We start from the raw sequence: 14,754 nt of genomic DNA on the forward strand, positions 1-14,754 counted from the left end.
AAACAGGACAGAGGAACCCAGCTTCTTTAGCAGCATACTTGGACATTCTGATTACCACCTTTCTTCTGGGCAGAGAGCAGAAACCAGGCTAAGGCAGCCACACATGCTGCCAGTTACCCCCAAAGCCTCTTAGAAGTAAAGAGTCTTTAAGGTTCTCAGTATATGTGAAAATGAAAGCTGGGTGTTGTGGCTCATGCCTATAATCCCAATATTTTGGGAGGCCAAGGCAGGAGAATTGCTTGAGCCCAGGAGTTTGAAGTGAAAGACCAGTCTGGGCAAGAGAGCAGATCCTGTCTACAAGTACTTAGGAAGCTGAGGCAGGAGGATTCCTTTGAGCCCAGGAGTTTGAGGCCACAGTAAACTATGATCATGCTACCACACTCCAGCCTGGGTGACAAAGCAAGACCTGTCTCAAAAATAAATAAATAAGAAAAAAATGAATTTTGGTACATTTTTAATATTTTGGTAATTTTAGTATTTACATTTAACAAGTTGCTGCTTTTAAAACAAAGACACACAAAAGGTAAGGTAATTACAGGATTTATGAAACTATTAAATCATAGTGCCCTATGGTTGCTATGGTTGAGATAATGGGAGAAGTTTAAAGTGGTGTTGCCTTCTTTCAGTCCTCTGGGTGTAACTCCAGACATAATATTCATGATTATACTTGAGACTCTTCATTACTGAAAAGTGAAGATCACACAGTCCCCTTGGTCCCTCTGTGAAGGGTGCTATTTACTTCCCAAATGTTCCTAATTGAAAATCATTCCTTAATAATAAGCCTAGCACACTACCTGCTCCAACATACCGTGATGTTATAAAGGAGGCAAAAAGACAATTTGCAAGGAACCAAAAGGATTTTAGGATGTAAGTTGATGCTATACTATTGTTAAATATAATACTTTTTTAGAGCTGGAAACAGAAATAATCTAAACTAAGTTCCTTATGTTAATCATGAGAGTCATGTCTGAGCATCTTACAGACTCAGAGATTCTTTTCAGGTAAGTGTCAAGGGTGTATGTTGTAACCATGGAACCATGGCAAGTGAGAGGGACAGAAGAAAGGAAAGCTTTGCTTGGTGTGACTGAAGGGGTGCACCCCAACAGAAAGAGGCAAGAGCTCCAGGGAATGGAGATTGGCGTATCATCCATTTACAAAGATAATCCCTGGAAGACTAGCAGAAAAGTTCCCTGCAGTAGAAGGAATTCCCTGGAGCTGGGGTGGCAGCCGGGCTAGTGTCAAGCAAGGAAATCAAGACAGCAAAGTCCTTCCTGAAATGTTTTCTTGGGGGAACGTTTTCAGTTATTTGTACTTAATTGAAATAATTGCTTGTGGTCAGTCATGGTAATCTTAGGTGCTAGGAAGCTAGGAATGGGTTAATGAGAGAATATCCATCAATTTTTACAAGAACAAATTGGCAGGGTCCAGTTCTGTCCATGCTATCAAGGTTACTGCCTTGAGATGTCATTGCCTTTAGGGGGAGAAAAGATGATCCTCCCTTTTGGGTGCCTACTGCTGTCCAAGGAGCACCTCCAAGAGAGGTAAATGGAGGACCACCAGTTATGTCCTATCCAGTGGGCAGATCTAAAAGCCTGCACCCCCCATTTTCCAAGGGTCCCCAGTTCGCCCTCCGGCCTCGCACCCACCCACAAGAGCCGCAGTGTGCTCTCCCACACACACCATACCCTTAGACTCTCCTGCACTTCGTGGGAAAAACAGGGATGGACACCTTTCTAGAGGGCCCCCGTGGTAGCAGAAGGTAGAGTCCAGCTGTCCTCAGGCGTGGTGGGTGATACCGTCGGCACATGTTTGTAAGAGGGAATGTGCTGAGGGATTCTTTACACTAAATAGTGCATAGGGAGGGAATGAATTGGTTTGTCGAGGGCTTTTATTAACACATGTATATCAGTAAATTGATTTATTCTTTTCCAATTAGTAATGCCTGCATTATTTTAAAATTTAACTTCAAATTTTGACTTTATAGGGAAAAACTCAGAATTAATGAAGAAATAAAACTTCTAAAATGGCAGCAGGAAAGAATTGACAAGGAGCTTGATAGGTTTGTCTCTTATTCAATTTGGTAGTGCTTAAGATCATCTTTAATTGAAAAGATGTTACGTAAAACCACAAAACTGCAAAAAAAGTTTTCTAGTTTCTTTAATCACAAAATAATCTACTCTGATAATTTAATTAATCGCTAAACATTATCATCATCTACTTTTTCCTCTCCAGCCATAAGACTTAAGCTCAAGTCCTTTTCAAAATAAACCGATAAACGTGCCCCATCCTATGAAAGTTGTAAACTGGAAAAACAACCGATTTAGCTGGTCTCTCTTGGGCTAGTTTTTTATTTCCCTTCTTCCCCTATGCATATAAACATTTTTCCTCAATGAAGGGACTCATTTATTTATTTTATAAATTAAACCATAAGAAGAAAAACTATAAAGTATTGAGATTAACCTACTTCTTACAACACACCCACAAGCACGTGCAGAATAAGAAGTATCAGACAAGTCCAGCCTTCAAACAAGCCCCCTAGGGAGACTCTAACTTTGTGCCAGTCACACTTCATACTTCTAAATACTATTAGAACTTACAAACTAGTTTTCCAGTCACATGAGAAAATTAAACCCACTACTTTAGGATCTTATCTCACTTTTCACCAAAAACTTTATCACCCAGCTTTCTGCTTCACAACACCTGTTATAAGGTTCCATTCCAGGTGACTCTTACAAGTTTCCAAAGATCAACCCACACAGGACAAGAGTTTTCACCACTGAGAATATGTGGAAGAATGTAGGACAATTTTCAGAGTAACTCACAAGAAGTATTCAAATATGTTTAATGCAATGGCACATTGTTGAAAAATATGTATTTGGATATATAAATCCCACGTGCTTGTTAAAGTTATAGGCACAGTGTATGAGCTTCCATTTGTAATCTTGAAAAGAGATATTCACGAGAGGAAAGGCAATCAGAAAGAGGGAGGATTAGTAATGTTATAAAACTTCATGAATATACTAAAACCACTGAACTGTACATACACTTTAATGGGTCAATTTTATGGTATGTAACATATATCTCAATAAAACTTATTTTTTTTAAGAGGGGAGATTGTAAACTAGAAGAGTGACTTGGAAGAGGGAGTGATTTTAACTTAGTGAAATGAGACAGATTCTAAGGATACTGTGCAGTTCAAGGAGATTCTAAGAAGGTGTTACTAAGAATCGACACCGTAAGAGCCAGATTTGAGACAAGCATGGAAGGAAAAATGTGAGGCCTAAAGAGCAATCAGTGAGGAGGAAACCCAGCTTGGGAAGACAAAATAAGCAGAGAGAGAATGAGTGAGGGGGCATGTGCCAGTCACAGAGCACAAATGCAAGAGAACCTCCGACTAAGTAATCCCACGCTGCCTTCAGGGGTGCCCTGGTCTAAACGCTGAAGACACCTCGGATAGGCCTGGCAAGGAGTTAAATAGCTCATCTAAACTGGCTGCTTCAGCAACGTGTATTTGGGATTTGCAGAAAATTTTACTTCCTGCCAACTTCATGGAAAAATAGTTGTTAAGTATTTCACTTGAAAATTGCCAGTGAAATTAATAGTCTTATGTATCCTTTATTCCATTTCTCTTTCTCTCATCTGTGTTACTTTTACTAATGTTTCTCCTTGTCTCAAGTTTCTATCCTTCCTTGCCTAGCTACCATTGCTTCTCCCCTCATTCTTAGATCTCTGGAAAGGTTCCTGCTGCTTCCTGAATTCAACCATTCAAGTCCTTCATAAATATTTCTTGAATGAATACTTGGTGATAGATAACGATGAGATTCCTGGATCCCTGCTCACAATGAGCTTACAGTCTAGTAAGCACTCTCACCCACTGGCCTTTTCCATCTCCCTTTCTTCCCTGTATCTCACCCTTGCCAGTCTCTTTTACTCTTCTCTCCCCACTGTCACTCCTTAAAAGTCTGGGCTAGAGCCTCATAAGTGGAATCAGTTAAAGCAATACTATGTGAACCATCTAACTGAAGAGGATGTGCCACTGCTGGGGTGAGAACCACACAGTGGGTGGAATTGAAGGCTTCAGTCACAATGCTTGGGTTCAGACTGTCTCCTTGCTAGGTGTATGACTGCTGTGTGTGTGTGTGTGTGTGCGTGCACGCACATGCAGCGGGGGTGGGTGTCTGAACCTATCTAACCCTGTTTTCTCATTTATAAAATAGGACAATAGTAGTACCTACTTCAGAAGTTTTAAGGGTAATTGAATTAATATATATAAAGTGCTTGGCAAATGCCCAGTATATTAAATTCTTAATAAATGTTGCTTATTAGATGGTGTCAGTATAAGGACAATTAGTTTGGTTACTGATTTTCTTTATTCCATTATTAGACTCCAAGCAAAGGCTACCAAGAAACCTCACGAAGTGAAACAGGACTTTGAGAAGTTCCTACATGAACTGGTATGTTTTCTTTCTGAAAATAATTGAGAATTCTCTCTCTAGCTTCTATTTTTTATATAGACTGGACAATATTTCATAAGAATGTATGGTGGCACATCCAAATTACAGTGGCAGAAGAGGATACATTCTTGTCATTTAATCATCCACATGCACATGTAAGAAAATCTCTGTTTTACATATTTAGTGACAACTCACGTTCACGTTCCCCATTTCCAGCTTCTGACCAGGAACAGTTTATGTAACTGAAAAGCTCCAAATGCAGTTAGAATTACAAACTAATAATCACTGATGTTTGAAGCTGTATTTTGTTTTTCATTAATAATTCAACAAAATCATATTGGGTACCAACAGCTGTGTTATATGGGTGGAACCTGCCCTCAATTAATGGAAACCCAAGGCAGAATATGATAAGGTTCTAAATAGGACTCAAGTATGAGAAAGAAAGGAAAGAAAGGAGCCTGTTCCATCTTTCTGATTTTCCTTATCATCTTCTCTTTCGCTTCTCTTTACCTACGGGCAGTCTTGTTAAGTCTGAAGGGCCTCTTCCCTCCCAACAGACAAGAACACGTAGAGACTAGTGTACAATATGTCTGAAAGTTGGACAATTGGAGGTCAGGAATAGAAGAGAGCCTTTTATTTTCAGCATGTCAAGGCTTCCACTCAAAAATCTAGAGCAATCCCATTGGCTGCTAGTATAATGTCAAAAATGGGTCAAATCAAATTCCTACATGGGGCAGAAAAGTGAGAAAGTAGTGAAACACCTGGGTATTGTATAATATACAAATAGGACAGTATAATAAGCAAACAGGACTATTCTTTTTATTTTTTTGTTGTTGAAACAGGGTCTCACTCTGTCACCTGTCACCCAGGCTGGAGTGCAGTGCTGCAGCCTTGAGGTCCTCAGCTCAAGTGATCCTCCTGTCTCAGCCTCCCGAGTAGCTGGGACAGCAGGCACATGCCACCACTCCCAGCTAAAGACTATTTTTTACATCCACACATGAAAATATTCATTCTCCCCGCCCCCGCTTTTTTTTTTTTTTTTTGGTCTATCTTCCCTACTATTGATAGAGACATGGGCACAGAGCAATACCTAATTAGAATAGGAAAACAACAGTGCAAGTGTGCTGATAAAGGGCAAGTGACCCCAGCTGGTAAATGGTAAATGATTTGAGTGTCAGGGAAATTATTATTCAAGCAGTTGTGGAAACTGTAGCACACTGGAAAGCCGTGCCTTATCTAACAAGACAGCTACTATCTCAGCCCTAGTTCATTGATGCCCTGCAGAAATGTAGGACAAGTAGTATCAGATATTCCGCCACTCAGTAATCCAGATTCTGAGTAATCCAGAATATCTGATACTGCTTGTACAATCTCCTGATTTGGAGCCCAAGTTTTTATCATTCTTTGGGTCAAACTATATACATCTGCAGACCAGATGTGGCCCGTGGGCTGCTGGGCTGTAACCCCTGATCTAAATGTTGCCTGGATTTGACTCTTCAAAAGCTAACTCCAGCCAGTGAAGTCAATCTTATTCTTCACTACATACCAAAGCAAACCCTTTACTCTCACTGAGCCTCCTACATGCACCATGTCGGTCTGTACCCATAGGCTTTGCTCATCTGCAGTGTGCACTCCACAGCTTTTAAACTCTACTCATCCTTTAGGGCCATCCTCAAATTCCATTTACTGCATGATCTTTCTTCTAATGGCCCCGGCCCTATCCCTTCCAGGTAAGTTTAGCATCTCTCATAATGTCTAGAATACCACATAGTGATGGTAAGACTGAAACATAGTTCTTTTTTTCAAGAGAGAAATCAAAACACATATAGAATAGATCCCTCGCTTAGATGACCATGTGTGTCCCCCAAAGAAGAGTGCACATTGGAAATTTTTACTCACCTATTGTGAAGAAGAAATCACCTAGTGAAAATTTTAAATGGAACAGCAAAGCAATGACAGGCGCCTTTTTTATTTTGTTGCACTGATCCAAGTATCTTTAAAGAATTATATACCAACCACAAATCCTTTGTGGAAAATGGCACAGTATTAAAAAATAAAGGATTATAAATTTAAATAAATTCAGGTTTTGGATTTTTGGGTTTATAGAACTCAAAATTCTTTTAACAAATTTGACTCAAGCTTTCTCAAGCATTTACCTTTCTGCTAAGAATGAAAATGCATCAGAAGTTTATTTTAAAATAGAATATCAGCTTTCCTAGTATTCTATGTATGACTGTTATCCTTTAAGAAATAAAACCAGCTTTGCGCAGGCCTCCCTTAAACTGAAATTCTAGAGGGTGATGCCCAATCTGTGAGTTAAACATTATGAGCTAATGAAATCACAGAATCATAAGTAATTGTGATATTTCTGGATAATTCATGCCATAAAACCATTGCTATCTCAGTTACCTGAGTATTTCAGCAAAATACTTTTTGGTCCAAATCATTACGTAATTCAGAAAGTGCTTCCTATAGTCCATCCACGAGAGAAAGCCAGTCATTTGCCATCACTAGCCAAACATTTCTGCCCACTCTTGATATACATACAGAGGTACCCATCAATACCATTACAAATCCCAGAATTCATTAAGTCTTTTCATAGTCACTTTCACCCACATACCTGCATACCTGCTTTATACTGGGGTGCGTATATACAAACAAGCTTTGCTAGATAAACAAAAAAGGGATATAAGGAATGTGTGGGATTTCTTGGAAGTGCCTCTTGAATTAGAGAGGTATTTGAGAAAAAGTAGTAGAAAAAGAGTGATAAGAAGGTAAGTTCTATGAACAAACTGAATTATCTGAATTATCATCTAGATAATTCTTTATTTCAATGTGAATAGAAGAGACTTAAAGTGTTTTTTATCTAAGTTTTTCTGTTAAGTAATGGTGATAGCTCAGGGCCAAAAGAATTGAAAGTGGTTATTTAAATGATATCACATGGTTTAAAAATATTCAAATGAGTCTTAATTTTCTTCCCATATCCTCCTTTTGTCAGAAAAAAAAATCCTTACTCTCTTGATAAATGGAGAAATCTCACATTCCATTATACAATGTCCAAGAAAATCTGTGAAACTTTAATCATGTATTTTTTATAGCGTTCTGAAGCTGAAATTGAGAGAGAATGTGTGGCATCACTGTCGTCGTCATCATCATCATCAACAGAGAACTACAACTTTGAGGAAGAAGAGTACTAAGAGAAACCGGAAATGAACTCTATTCAAGAATAATGCATACAATTCAATGGTATCAGTTTAATTGTAACAATATATTTAATTCAAGTGTAATAATCCAGCTTTGAAGGTGTGCTTTTACCTGATTCATCTTGTAAATCTTCAAATGAAATAAATCTCAGTAAATTATTCTTAAAAGATCTGCTCCAAGCATGTATCTTAGACTCTTAATTAGTAAAACCATATTTAAGATGGAAAAATACATTGCTGAAGCCATTAGAGAGCTTTCAATTCATTTTCTTTGCAAAATATACTTGATGATTTAATAGCAACCATTCATCCATAATACAAAACAGAAAGAAGATTAATTTACTGTGGCATAGAAAGTCCTGCAATGTCCTAAGTGTCCTAAATAGTTTCTCTGAGATTTTTTACATTTTTTCAGGCCTCAAGGAAAGAACCGAAGCCCGCCTCCAGGTTTGGTAGCAACAAACTCTGTTCTCTCGGGTGCTAAGCTTCCTCACTTCCTCTGGTAAAATAATAGGCTTTGTGCACATTTGCTAGGAAGCTGGGCAGCTTGTCCGCAGGTACTATTGATACTGTGCAGCCTCCCCATCCTGCTCCAGTAAGTCGTGACCCTTGAGCCCCAAACTTCCTAAAACAATGAGAAAAAAAAAAAATTAGAACCTATAAATGAAAATGCAAGTGATTTGCTTGATGTTTGTAGAACACATAGCCTAAGTTCTAAAAGAAAATACATGAGGGGTTTTAGGTGTCATCAAACGTTTTAGGACATTAAGACATTTATACTGTTTCAGAGAGTGATTTGGAATTTTTTCATTGTATCTAAATCTAGTCCCTGGTTTTGACTCCAAGTAGTAAGTCAACAGTACTCCTCCCATTTCATGACTGGCAATAACCCACTGTAATATTGATTCCATAAAGTAGCCACTTGAAGAGTTGTATAGCAAGCTTACAGGTAAATCAGGAAGGAGGTGTTAAAATAAAACAGTCAATGGTAAAAGAAATGTAGGCAACCCTGAATCAGAAAGTCACTCCAAATGAGGGCAAATCAAAATTTAAAATGTACAGTCTTATACAAGTTTTCCCCAGTGGCTATTTCAGCTGCATTCTTAAGTCCGGGCTATTTCACAAAGAAGAATCAGTCCCCTAGAACAGATAGCCTAGTTCACTGAATAAACTTATCAACAAAAAGCTTGTTGTTGAACTCCAGGTTGGGTGGGTGATTGGTTGACTCTCTAATGGAAAATTAAGCAAACCGTTCCACAAAGAGGATGGCAGTCCCTAGAGTTCCACACCACCTTCCCTGTGCCTTCTAGAGCTGGTCTGATTACTGGACTCAGAATTTGACATCAGATGAGATGTATCTGATTGGGATGGCAACAACTATATAAAGGACCACACAGCAAGAGTTAATTTTAGTTACTGTAAACCAGGCACAGTTTCAAACGTAAGATTTTAACCAAAGTGAAAGGCCTTATCGCAATGTACACAGATCACTTAGCTTTAAAAGATGCAGTTTATCCTGACAAGAAAGTTAACATGTACTTATAATTAATTCTTCTTAATAAAATCCACTCCAAATTATTAGTGGATTAAAGGCTCTCTGATTAATTTAGTACAATTTTGTCTCTTTTTTTCAATCTAAATGAGATACTTTACTTCCTGGACGTATCAATAGAATACTACCTCTACCCTAGAACATCAGAATTACTGCATGTCAGTAATTGATTTTACCATCAATGATTCTTCTCAGTTGATTTCTTTTTATCACCTGCTTTATTATATATATTAAAATATGCTTTTCAAATGAAAATACGTATTTAAGAAAGAAAAAAATGCTTACAAACAAATAAATATCACTGATCTCCTCCTATCCCTTAAACATTCAGCTTATGGCCCAGTAGCTGAACTAAGCCTGAAATCCCATCATCCAGGCTAAAAAATTTCTCTGACCTTGGGATCCTTGGATTATTCTAAATTCCTAGGTTGGCAAAGAGCCTGTTTGCAGTTTGTTGGATTTAAAAAAATGGTTGCCATATGCAGTCACATCAGACTCTTACTGTGGAAAACTGAGGTGTCACTCAAGTGTCTCTGGAAGACCCTAAAATATGGGCATTAAAGCCAGCCATGACATGGTCTAAAGAAGAACACTGTGCCTTCTTATTTGATTTTCTAAGATGCAAAATATGCCATTTTGCTGCATTCAAGTTATCAAGTCTTTAAGGGTCTTCAGTCCAACTTCTAAAAGGCATATTTTATTATACTTTCTCATTTGAACAATTTTTGGAAGTTGTGGTTTTTCAAAATTGAACCCAAAGCAAACTGAGAGTATTGTTTTTAATCTGGCTGTAAAACCTATAGGAATTGGGCCCGAGGTCTATTTTCCTGAGACTTTTACCACTTTCCAGGGAGCAGAAGCTGGAAGTCTTTGTAGGTCAAGATATTCACTACTGAGTCTCCAGAGCTGCTCTGTCACCACCCTGCCTGCTACAGATGAAAATGGACTCAACTGCATCCATCACATGGTCTGAAATCACTAGGGCTCAAATTTCCCAAATCAAGAATGGTAAGTGCTATTATAAATAGCCTTCTGCCCCCAAGTCAGTGGCATATCTGATCACAAGTCAGGGCTGCCCCAGCAGCTGGTCAGCAGCCTGCCAAGCTATATACACTTACAAAGGCAGAAAGGTCTGTCTGCAGTGTTCCCTGCTGGTACTTAATAGGCCCTTTGGCATATGCCATAGAAATTCTAAGACCAAAAGTTAGGAGACCACTATACACTTTAAATAAAGAAAGAAAAGTAAGTGAACCAAGGGTGTTTAGTGAACTTTTCATGTTTGCGCCTTTTTCTGGAAGAACAAGAAAACATGAAAGATTTATCTTCCGAGCTATTGCATATCAGAGAGGCAATACAAGAATTACAGAACCCAAAACCCTAAAATCTCTCAGATCCCACTTTGATCACTGTGATGACTGGATTGGGAATAATGTGGAAGGGTTTGTTAAAGCAACAAAGGCAGCCTCTGCTTTATAAAGCATGATTGGGAATAATGTGGAAGGGTTTATTAAAGCAACAGAGGCAGCCTCTGCTTTATAAAGCATGATGGCAAAGGCTAGGGCAGACGAGGGATGGAGATTATGAGGAATGTTCTCTTTGATCCTTGTGTATTCACAGAATTAACTGTCCAGGCACCCAATATAGCCAAAGTCAAATTTCCTACTTTTAAGTGAACTAATTCGACCATAAAGTGCTAAGTTGCAAGATACAGAGCAATGGAGAGGGTGGGGAGGAGATCCAGAGAGACCCAACTGCACTACACACTTGAGAAAGACGGAAGGTAAGAAATTATGCCTCGTATTTAAATTCTGTGTCATTTCTTTCTAAATAAGTAAATATATATGATACAAATTGATATGAAATAAATTATTTCAGGAAATCTTGAATTTAGGAACAGGTCACATCTATCTCTCTGAACCTAGCCCAGCACAATTCTAGGAATTTAATAGGTTCTAATAAATGGCTGCTGGACTACAATATTTCCCTTAAAATATTAAAAAAATTATATGTAATATAAGCAGTCAGCAGTGTATTTTTTACTTGGGAAGACTTCTAGCTTCTGTTCTCTGGGAAATGGCAAGAATCACAGGTAAGGGACCTTCTAGCAGTTTCTATGATTTTTACAGCCAGGTTAGACACTGTACCTTCAAATTGCTTTAGAGTCAAGAAACCACAGCCTTCAGTGTTCAAATGAGAAAGGATAAGAAAATATGCCCGCAAGTCTACTTCAGAAATGTAAGCTACTTAAAGGCTATTGAAGAGCAGTGGGTTTGGGTCCTGCAAATGGCATATATATTCATAAGTCAAAGAGGCCCAAAGAGAAGTGAAGCCCTAAGGGGAGTTGAAATGGCTGGTTCCCTCTTTTTTTTTTTTTTTTTTTTGACAGGGTATGCAGATTAGCACTTAAGGTCATGGAGAAAGAGCATGCAACAATGGATTTGCACTTCATTCTTCCCCACTATGACCTTGTCAAAGAATGGGTGCGAGAGGCTGAGCAGCCTTACCATGGAATCCGTTGCAGAAAGACTTCTGAGGAAGACAAAGTAAATTAACTTTTGTAATCATAGTTGATCCACTAAAATTTGTCATTCATCTCCCTTAATAGCTTGGGCAATAATGCAGCAATTAATCTTCTCTAATTTCAACAAGTGTCAAAATGAAAATAAAAGACATTAACTATTTTGTCTTAAGTAAAACCAGGGAACCAATAGTGAATGAGCTGTCTCACATATAACTGACTTGGTTTCAAAACTGTTTTGTGTTCTCCAGTAAATTCTACTTAAAATTTAGTCATTTCTTTCTGTTAACATTTTGTTTGGTTACAAAAGATATTTTATAATTCAGCAAACATTATCTTTTTCCTTCATTATTATACTTTGTTTCATATAATTTAAGTTCTAACATTAATTTAATTTTTTTAAAAAGCCCCACTCTTTAAGTATAGTTTCCTTCCTCCTCCCTGCTCCTTTACATTCTAAACTGATTTTCTCTTGAAGAGCAGGAAAAGGTTCAACCAAAAAAGAGAGCTAGCAATGGTGCTCTTTCCCAACTCCCCTTCTTCCCACTTGGGTCACAAAGTTGTTCTATACATTGTCCTATATGCTAACTAGGAGATGCCTTTTTAATTCAGTCTAGCTCAGATCACTCTAAGATTTTCTGCTTGTGTATAGCACCTTAGGTATTCTAGGTATTCAAGTCCTTAATCCACTCATTCAATTAGTTGTCTTTTCATACAAATAGTTTCCAAGAAACCCTTCGGAAACACTAAAGGAATTTTGAAGCGCCATAAATGAACCAGGGAGGGTGATGTAAGGATTATTTTTGGCAGTGCTCCTCCTTGAACCCATTTCAGCTTCCCTACTCTTCCCTCATTTGGGGAAGATAAGCAACCTGCTCAGGCTGCACAGTCTTAGTCATACCTTCCCTACTGATGTTAACATTTTTAATGGTGGCTGGGAATTGTGGGGGTGGTGGTGGTTTTTAAATAAGGCAGTACTTTGCCAGAGGTTGTGTCTGTGGCACCAGTGGCTCACACCAGGCCTTGCCAGGACCCTTTCCAGTATGTCCAACACCTTTTCTGCCTGACCCAGTGAGACAGTCGCACGGTTTCAGAAAGAACTAGGGCTTATGAGTAGCTCCACTGTTCATTTATTTGAACTTTTCCCCATGTTACTACCTGCTACTCTTCCACCGTCTGTCTTCCCCATCCTTTTTAACCATCCTTTATCCAACCTTTATCTTACTCCTACTAATTTCTGCATTCTTCTGGACCCCTCCTTCTTCCCTCATTGCTTCTCAGACATCTTTACAAGAGAAAGTCACAGCTTTTGAAAGTGGACAGTAGACTGCAATTTCCCATGGTACACAGATACCCATGTGAAAATATGTATTGACTGAAGGAGGGAATGACATCAATGTCTGCATCAGCTTAACTCCCCTGGGGCTATCCTCCTCTGAGGTTGCTCTGCCACTTAGGACCTTTCAGTAAATTGCAACCAACTGAAACATTTGAAGAATATTATCTGCTGGTCACAGTGACAGAAAAGAAAAAATTAATTATCTAAGAAGCTTTAAGGACCAGACAACTATTCTGGCCAATATCTTCAACAAGCCAGAAGATAATCTTTCAATATGGAAAAGTTGAACCCTTTATGGTTATGGAATAAGTAGAAAATAACTTTGATACTTAGCAGTTGTCCAAACAAAACAATCATGAAAAGTGATGGAGCTCCTAAGTTTTCACAGAGCTGAATTTTCTCAGAAAATTAATACAGCAAATGAAAATGAAACACTTTAGCTGCCATTAAGAAAGGATTTTCCAAAAACAAATAAAATGAAAAGATAAATAAGAGGTACTCTTCCAAACCCCCGTAAGACATAGCCATAAACTTTTCCACTAGAGCCATATTTTTTAAATGTATAGATCTATAGACTGCTAGAACAGAAAAAGCCAATGAAGATCACAAAGTGAAGCAACAGTTCCAACTCACAGAGCACAGAATAAAAAGAGAGCCAGAATCCAACCTTCCTAACTTCCAGCCCACTTTTCATCCTACTCTACACATTACGTTCCTGCTCAACACGACTTTGCTTAATGTTCAAAGGCTGAAGACTATGACAACAAAGGCCTCCATCATAAAGCTTCAAAGCTAGGAGATGAAAATAGGTTACAAACACACACATACACACACATATATATGACCGACATTTGAGTGTAATCACATCTCAGTATAACCCAAGGGGAGAGGCAGGTGTGGCAAAATCACTGGATTGGGAGCCAGGCTTTCCAATGAACTCATTATGTGAAACTTACTCAAATTATTTAATCTCTTAGTGCCTTCTTGGATCTCTAAGACCCCACCCCTTCCTGATCTAATATTTGATGGTACTCTAAGATAACTCTAACCCACAATGGTGAAGAGTGCTTTTCAAAAATGTGGCTTTTAGAGGCACAAGGAAAGTTTCTCAGGGCAAAAACCCACCAGTCGTCTTGATTTCTTTCTTTTACCCACACAGCAAAAAAGTCCTCCTTCCAGGCATATTTGGCATAGAATTGCCTAGCATTTCCATTGCCCCCTTTCTCTTCTCAAAGCTAGAAGCCTTCCAATGGCCTACACAGCCTATGTGGTATGGCTGCCCACTTCCTCCCTTACTTCATCTACTACCTCTCCTTCCTTCCTGGCCCTCTGCCATGCTGAGCTTGCTCAGCCTCACACCTGACAGCCAAGTATCCACCTCAGGGCCTGTGCACTTGCTGTTCTCATTTATTCACCTCCTTCAGGTCTCTGCTCAAATATCTCTTCCTCAGAGTGACCTTCTTCAACCACTCCATAGAAAGAGTACCCACCTAACCCTGTAGTCTCGACTCCTTCTCACTTTTTTCCATAGCACTTATCACTACCATTCAAATTATTTTTAATGGTCATTTCTCTCTTTCGCCACAAGAATGTAAGCTCCATGAGAACAAGTACAGGTTGACCACTTTAGGAAGAGAAAGTTCATTTGAGAATTCCAGGAAGCTGGCAAATGCCCTTCCGCAGTTTTT

At 38.7% G+C, this 14,754-nt stretch overlaps 2 protein-coding genes across 4 annotated transcripts in view; one reads left to right on the forward strand and one right to left on the reverse strand.

Moving 5' to 3' along the window:
• The first annotated feature begins 443 nt into the window (after positions 1-443).
• LOC108530102 (protein FAM227B-like) lies at positions 444-11,871 on the forward strand. Of its 3 annotated transcripts, XR_001885757.1 has the most exons (7): positions 444-867; positions 1,985-2,059; positions 4,385-4,454; positions 7,553-7,700; positions 10,060-10,217; positions 10,827-10,989; positions 11,596-11,871. XR_001885757.1 is itself a non-coding variant. In XM_017872769.1 (5 exons), coding segments are annotated over exons 1-4 (246 nt in total). In that variant the 5' UTR covers positions 444-865; the 3' UTR covers positions 7,652-7,700; positions 10,060-10,331. The 3 variants fall into 3 exon arrangements, 2 of the variants coding, with proteins under 2 accessions (XP_017728258.1, XP_017728257.1); XM_017872769.1 differs by lacking the exons at positions 10,827-10,989; positions 11,596-11,871 and having other exon boundaries at positions 10,060-10,331; XM_017872768.1 differs by lacking the exons at positions 10,060-10,217; positions 10,827-10,989; positions 11,596-11,871 and having other exon boundaries at positions 7,553-7,737.
• The window catches only part of GALK2 (galactokinase 2), a 163,167-nt gene continuing 156,367 nt past the window's right edge, over positions 7,955-14,754 (reverse strand). Inside the window, exon 10 of the mRNA XM_017872767.1 lies at positions 7,955-8,282. Within this exon, the coding sequence (XP_017728256.1) occupies positions 8,138-8,282 (145 nt within the window). The 3' untranslated portion in view covers positions 7,955-8,137. The remainder of the gene's footprint in view (positions 8,283-14,754) is intronic.

This window comes from Rhinopithecus bieti, unplaced genomic scaffold (assembly GCF_001698545.2).
Source record: "Rhinopithecus bieti isolate Rb0 unplaced genomic scaffold, ASM169854v2 scaffold_6945, whole genome shotgun sequence".
Taxonomy (NCBI): Eukaryota; Metazoa; Chordata; class Mammalia; order Primates; family Cercopithecidae; genus Rhinopithecus; species Rhinopithecus bieti.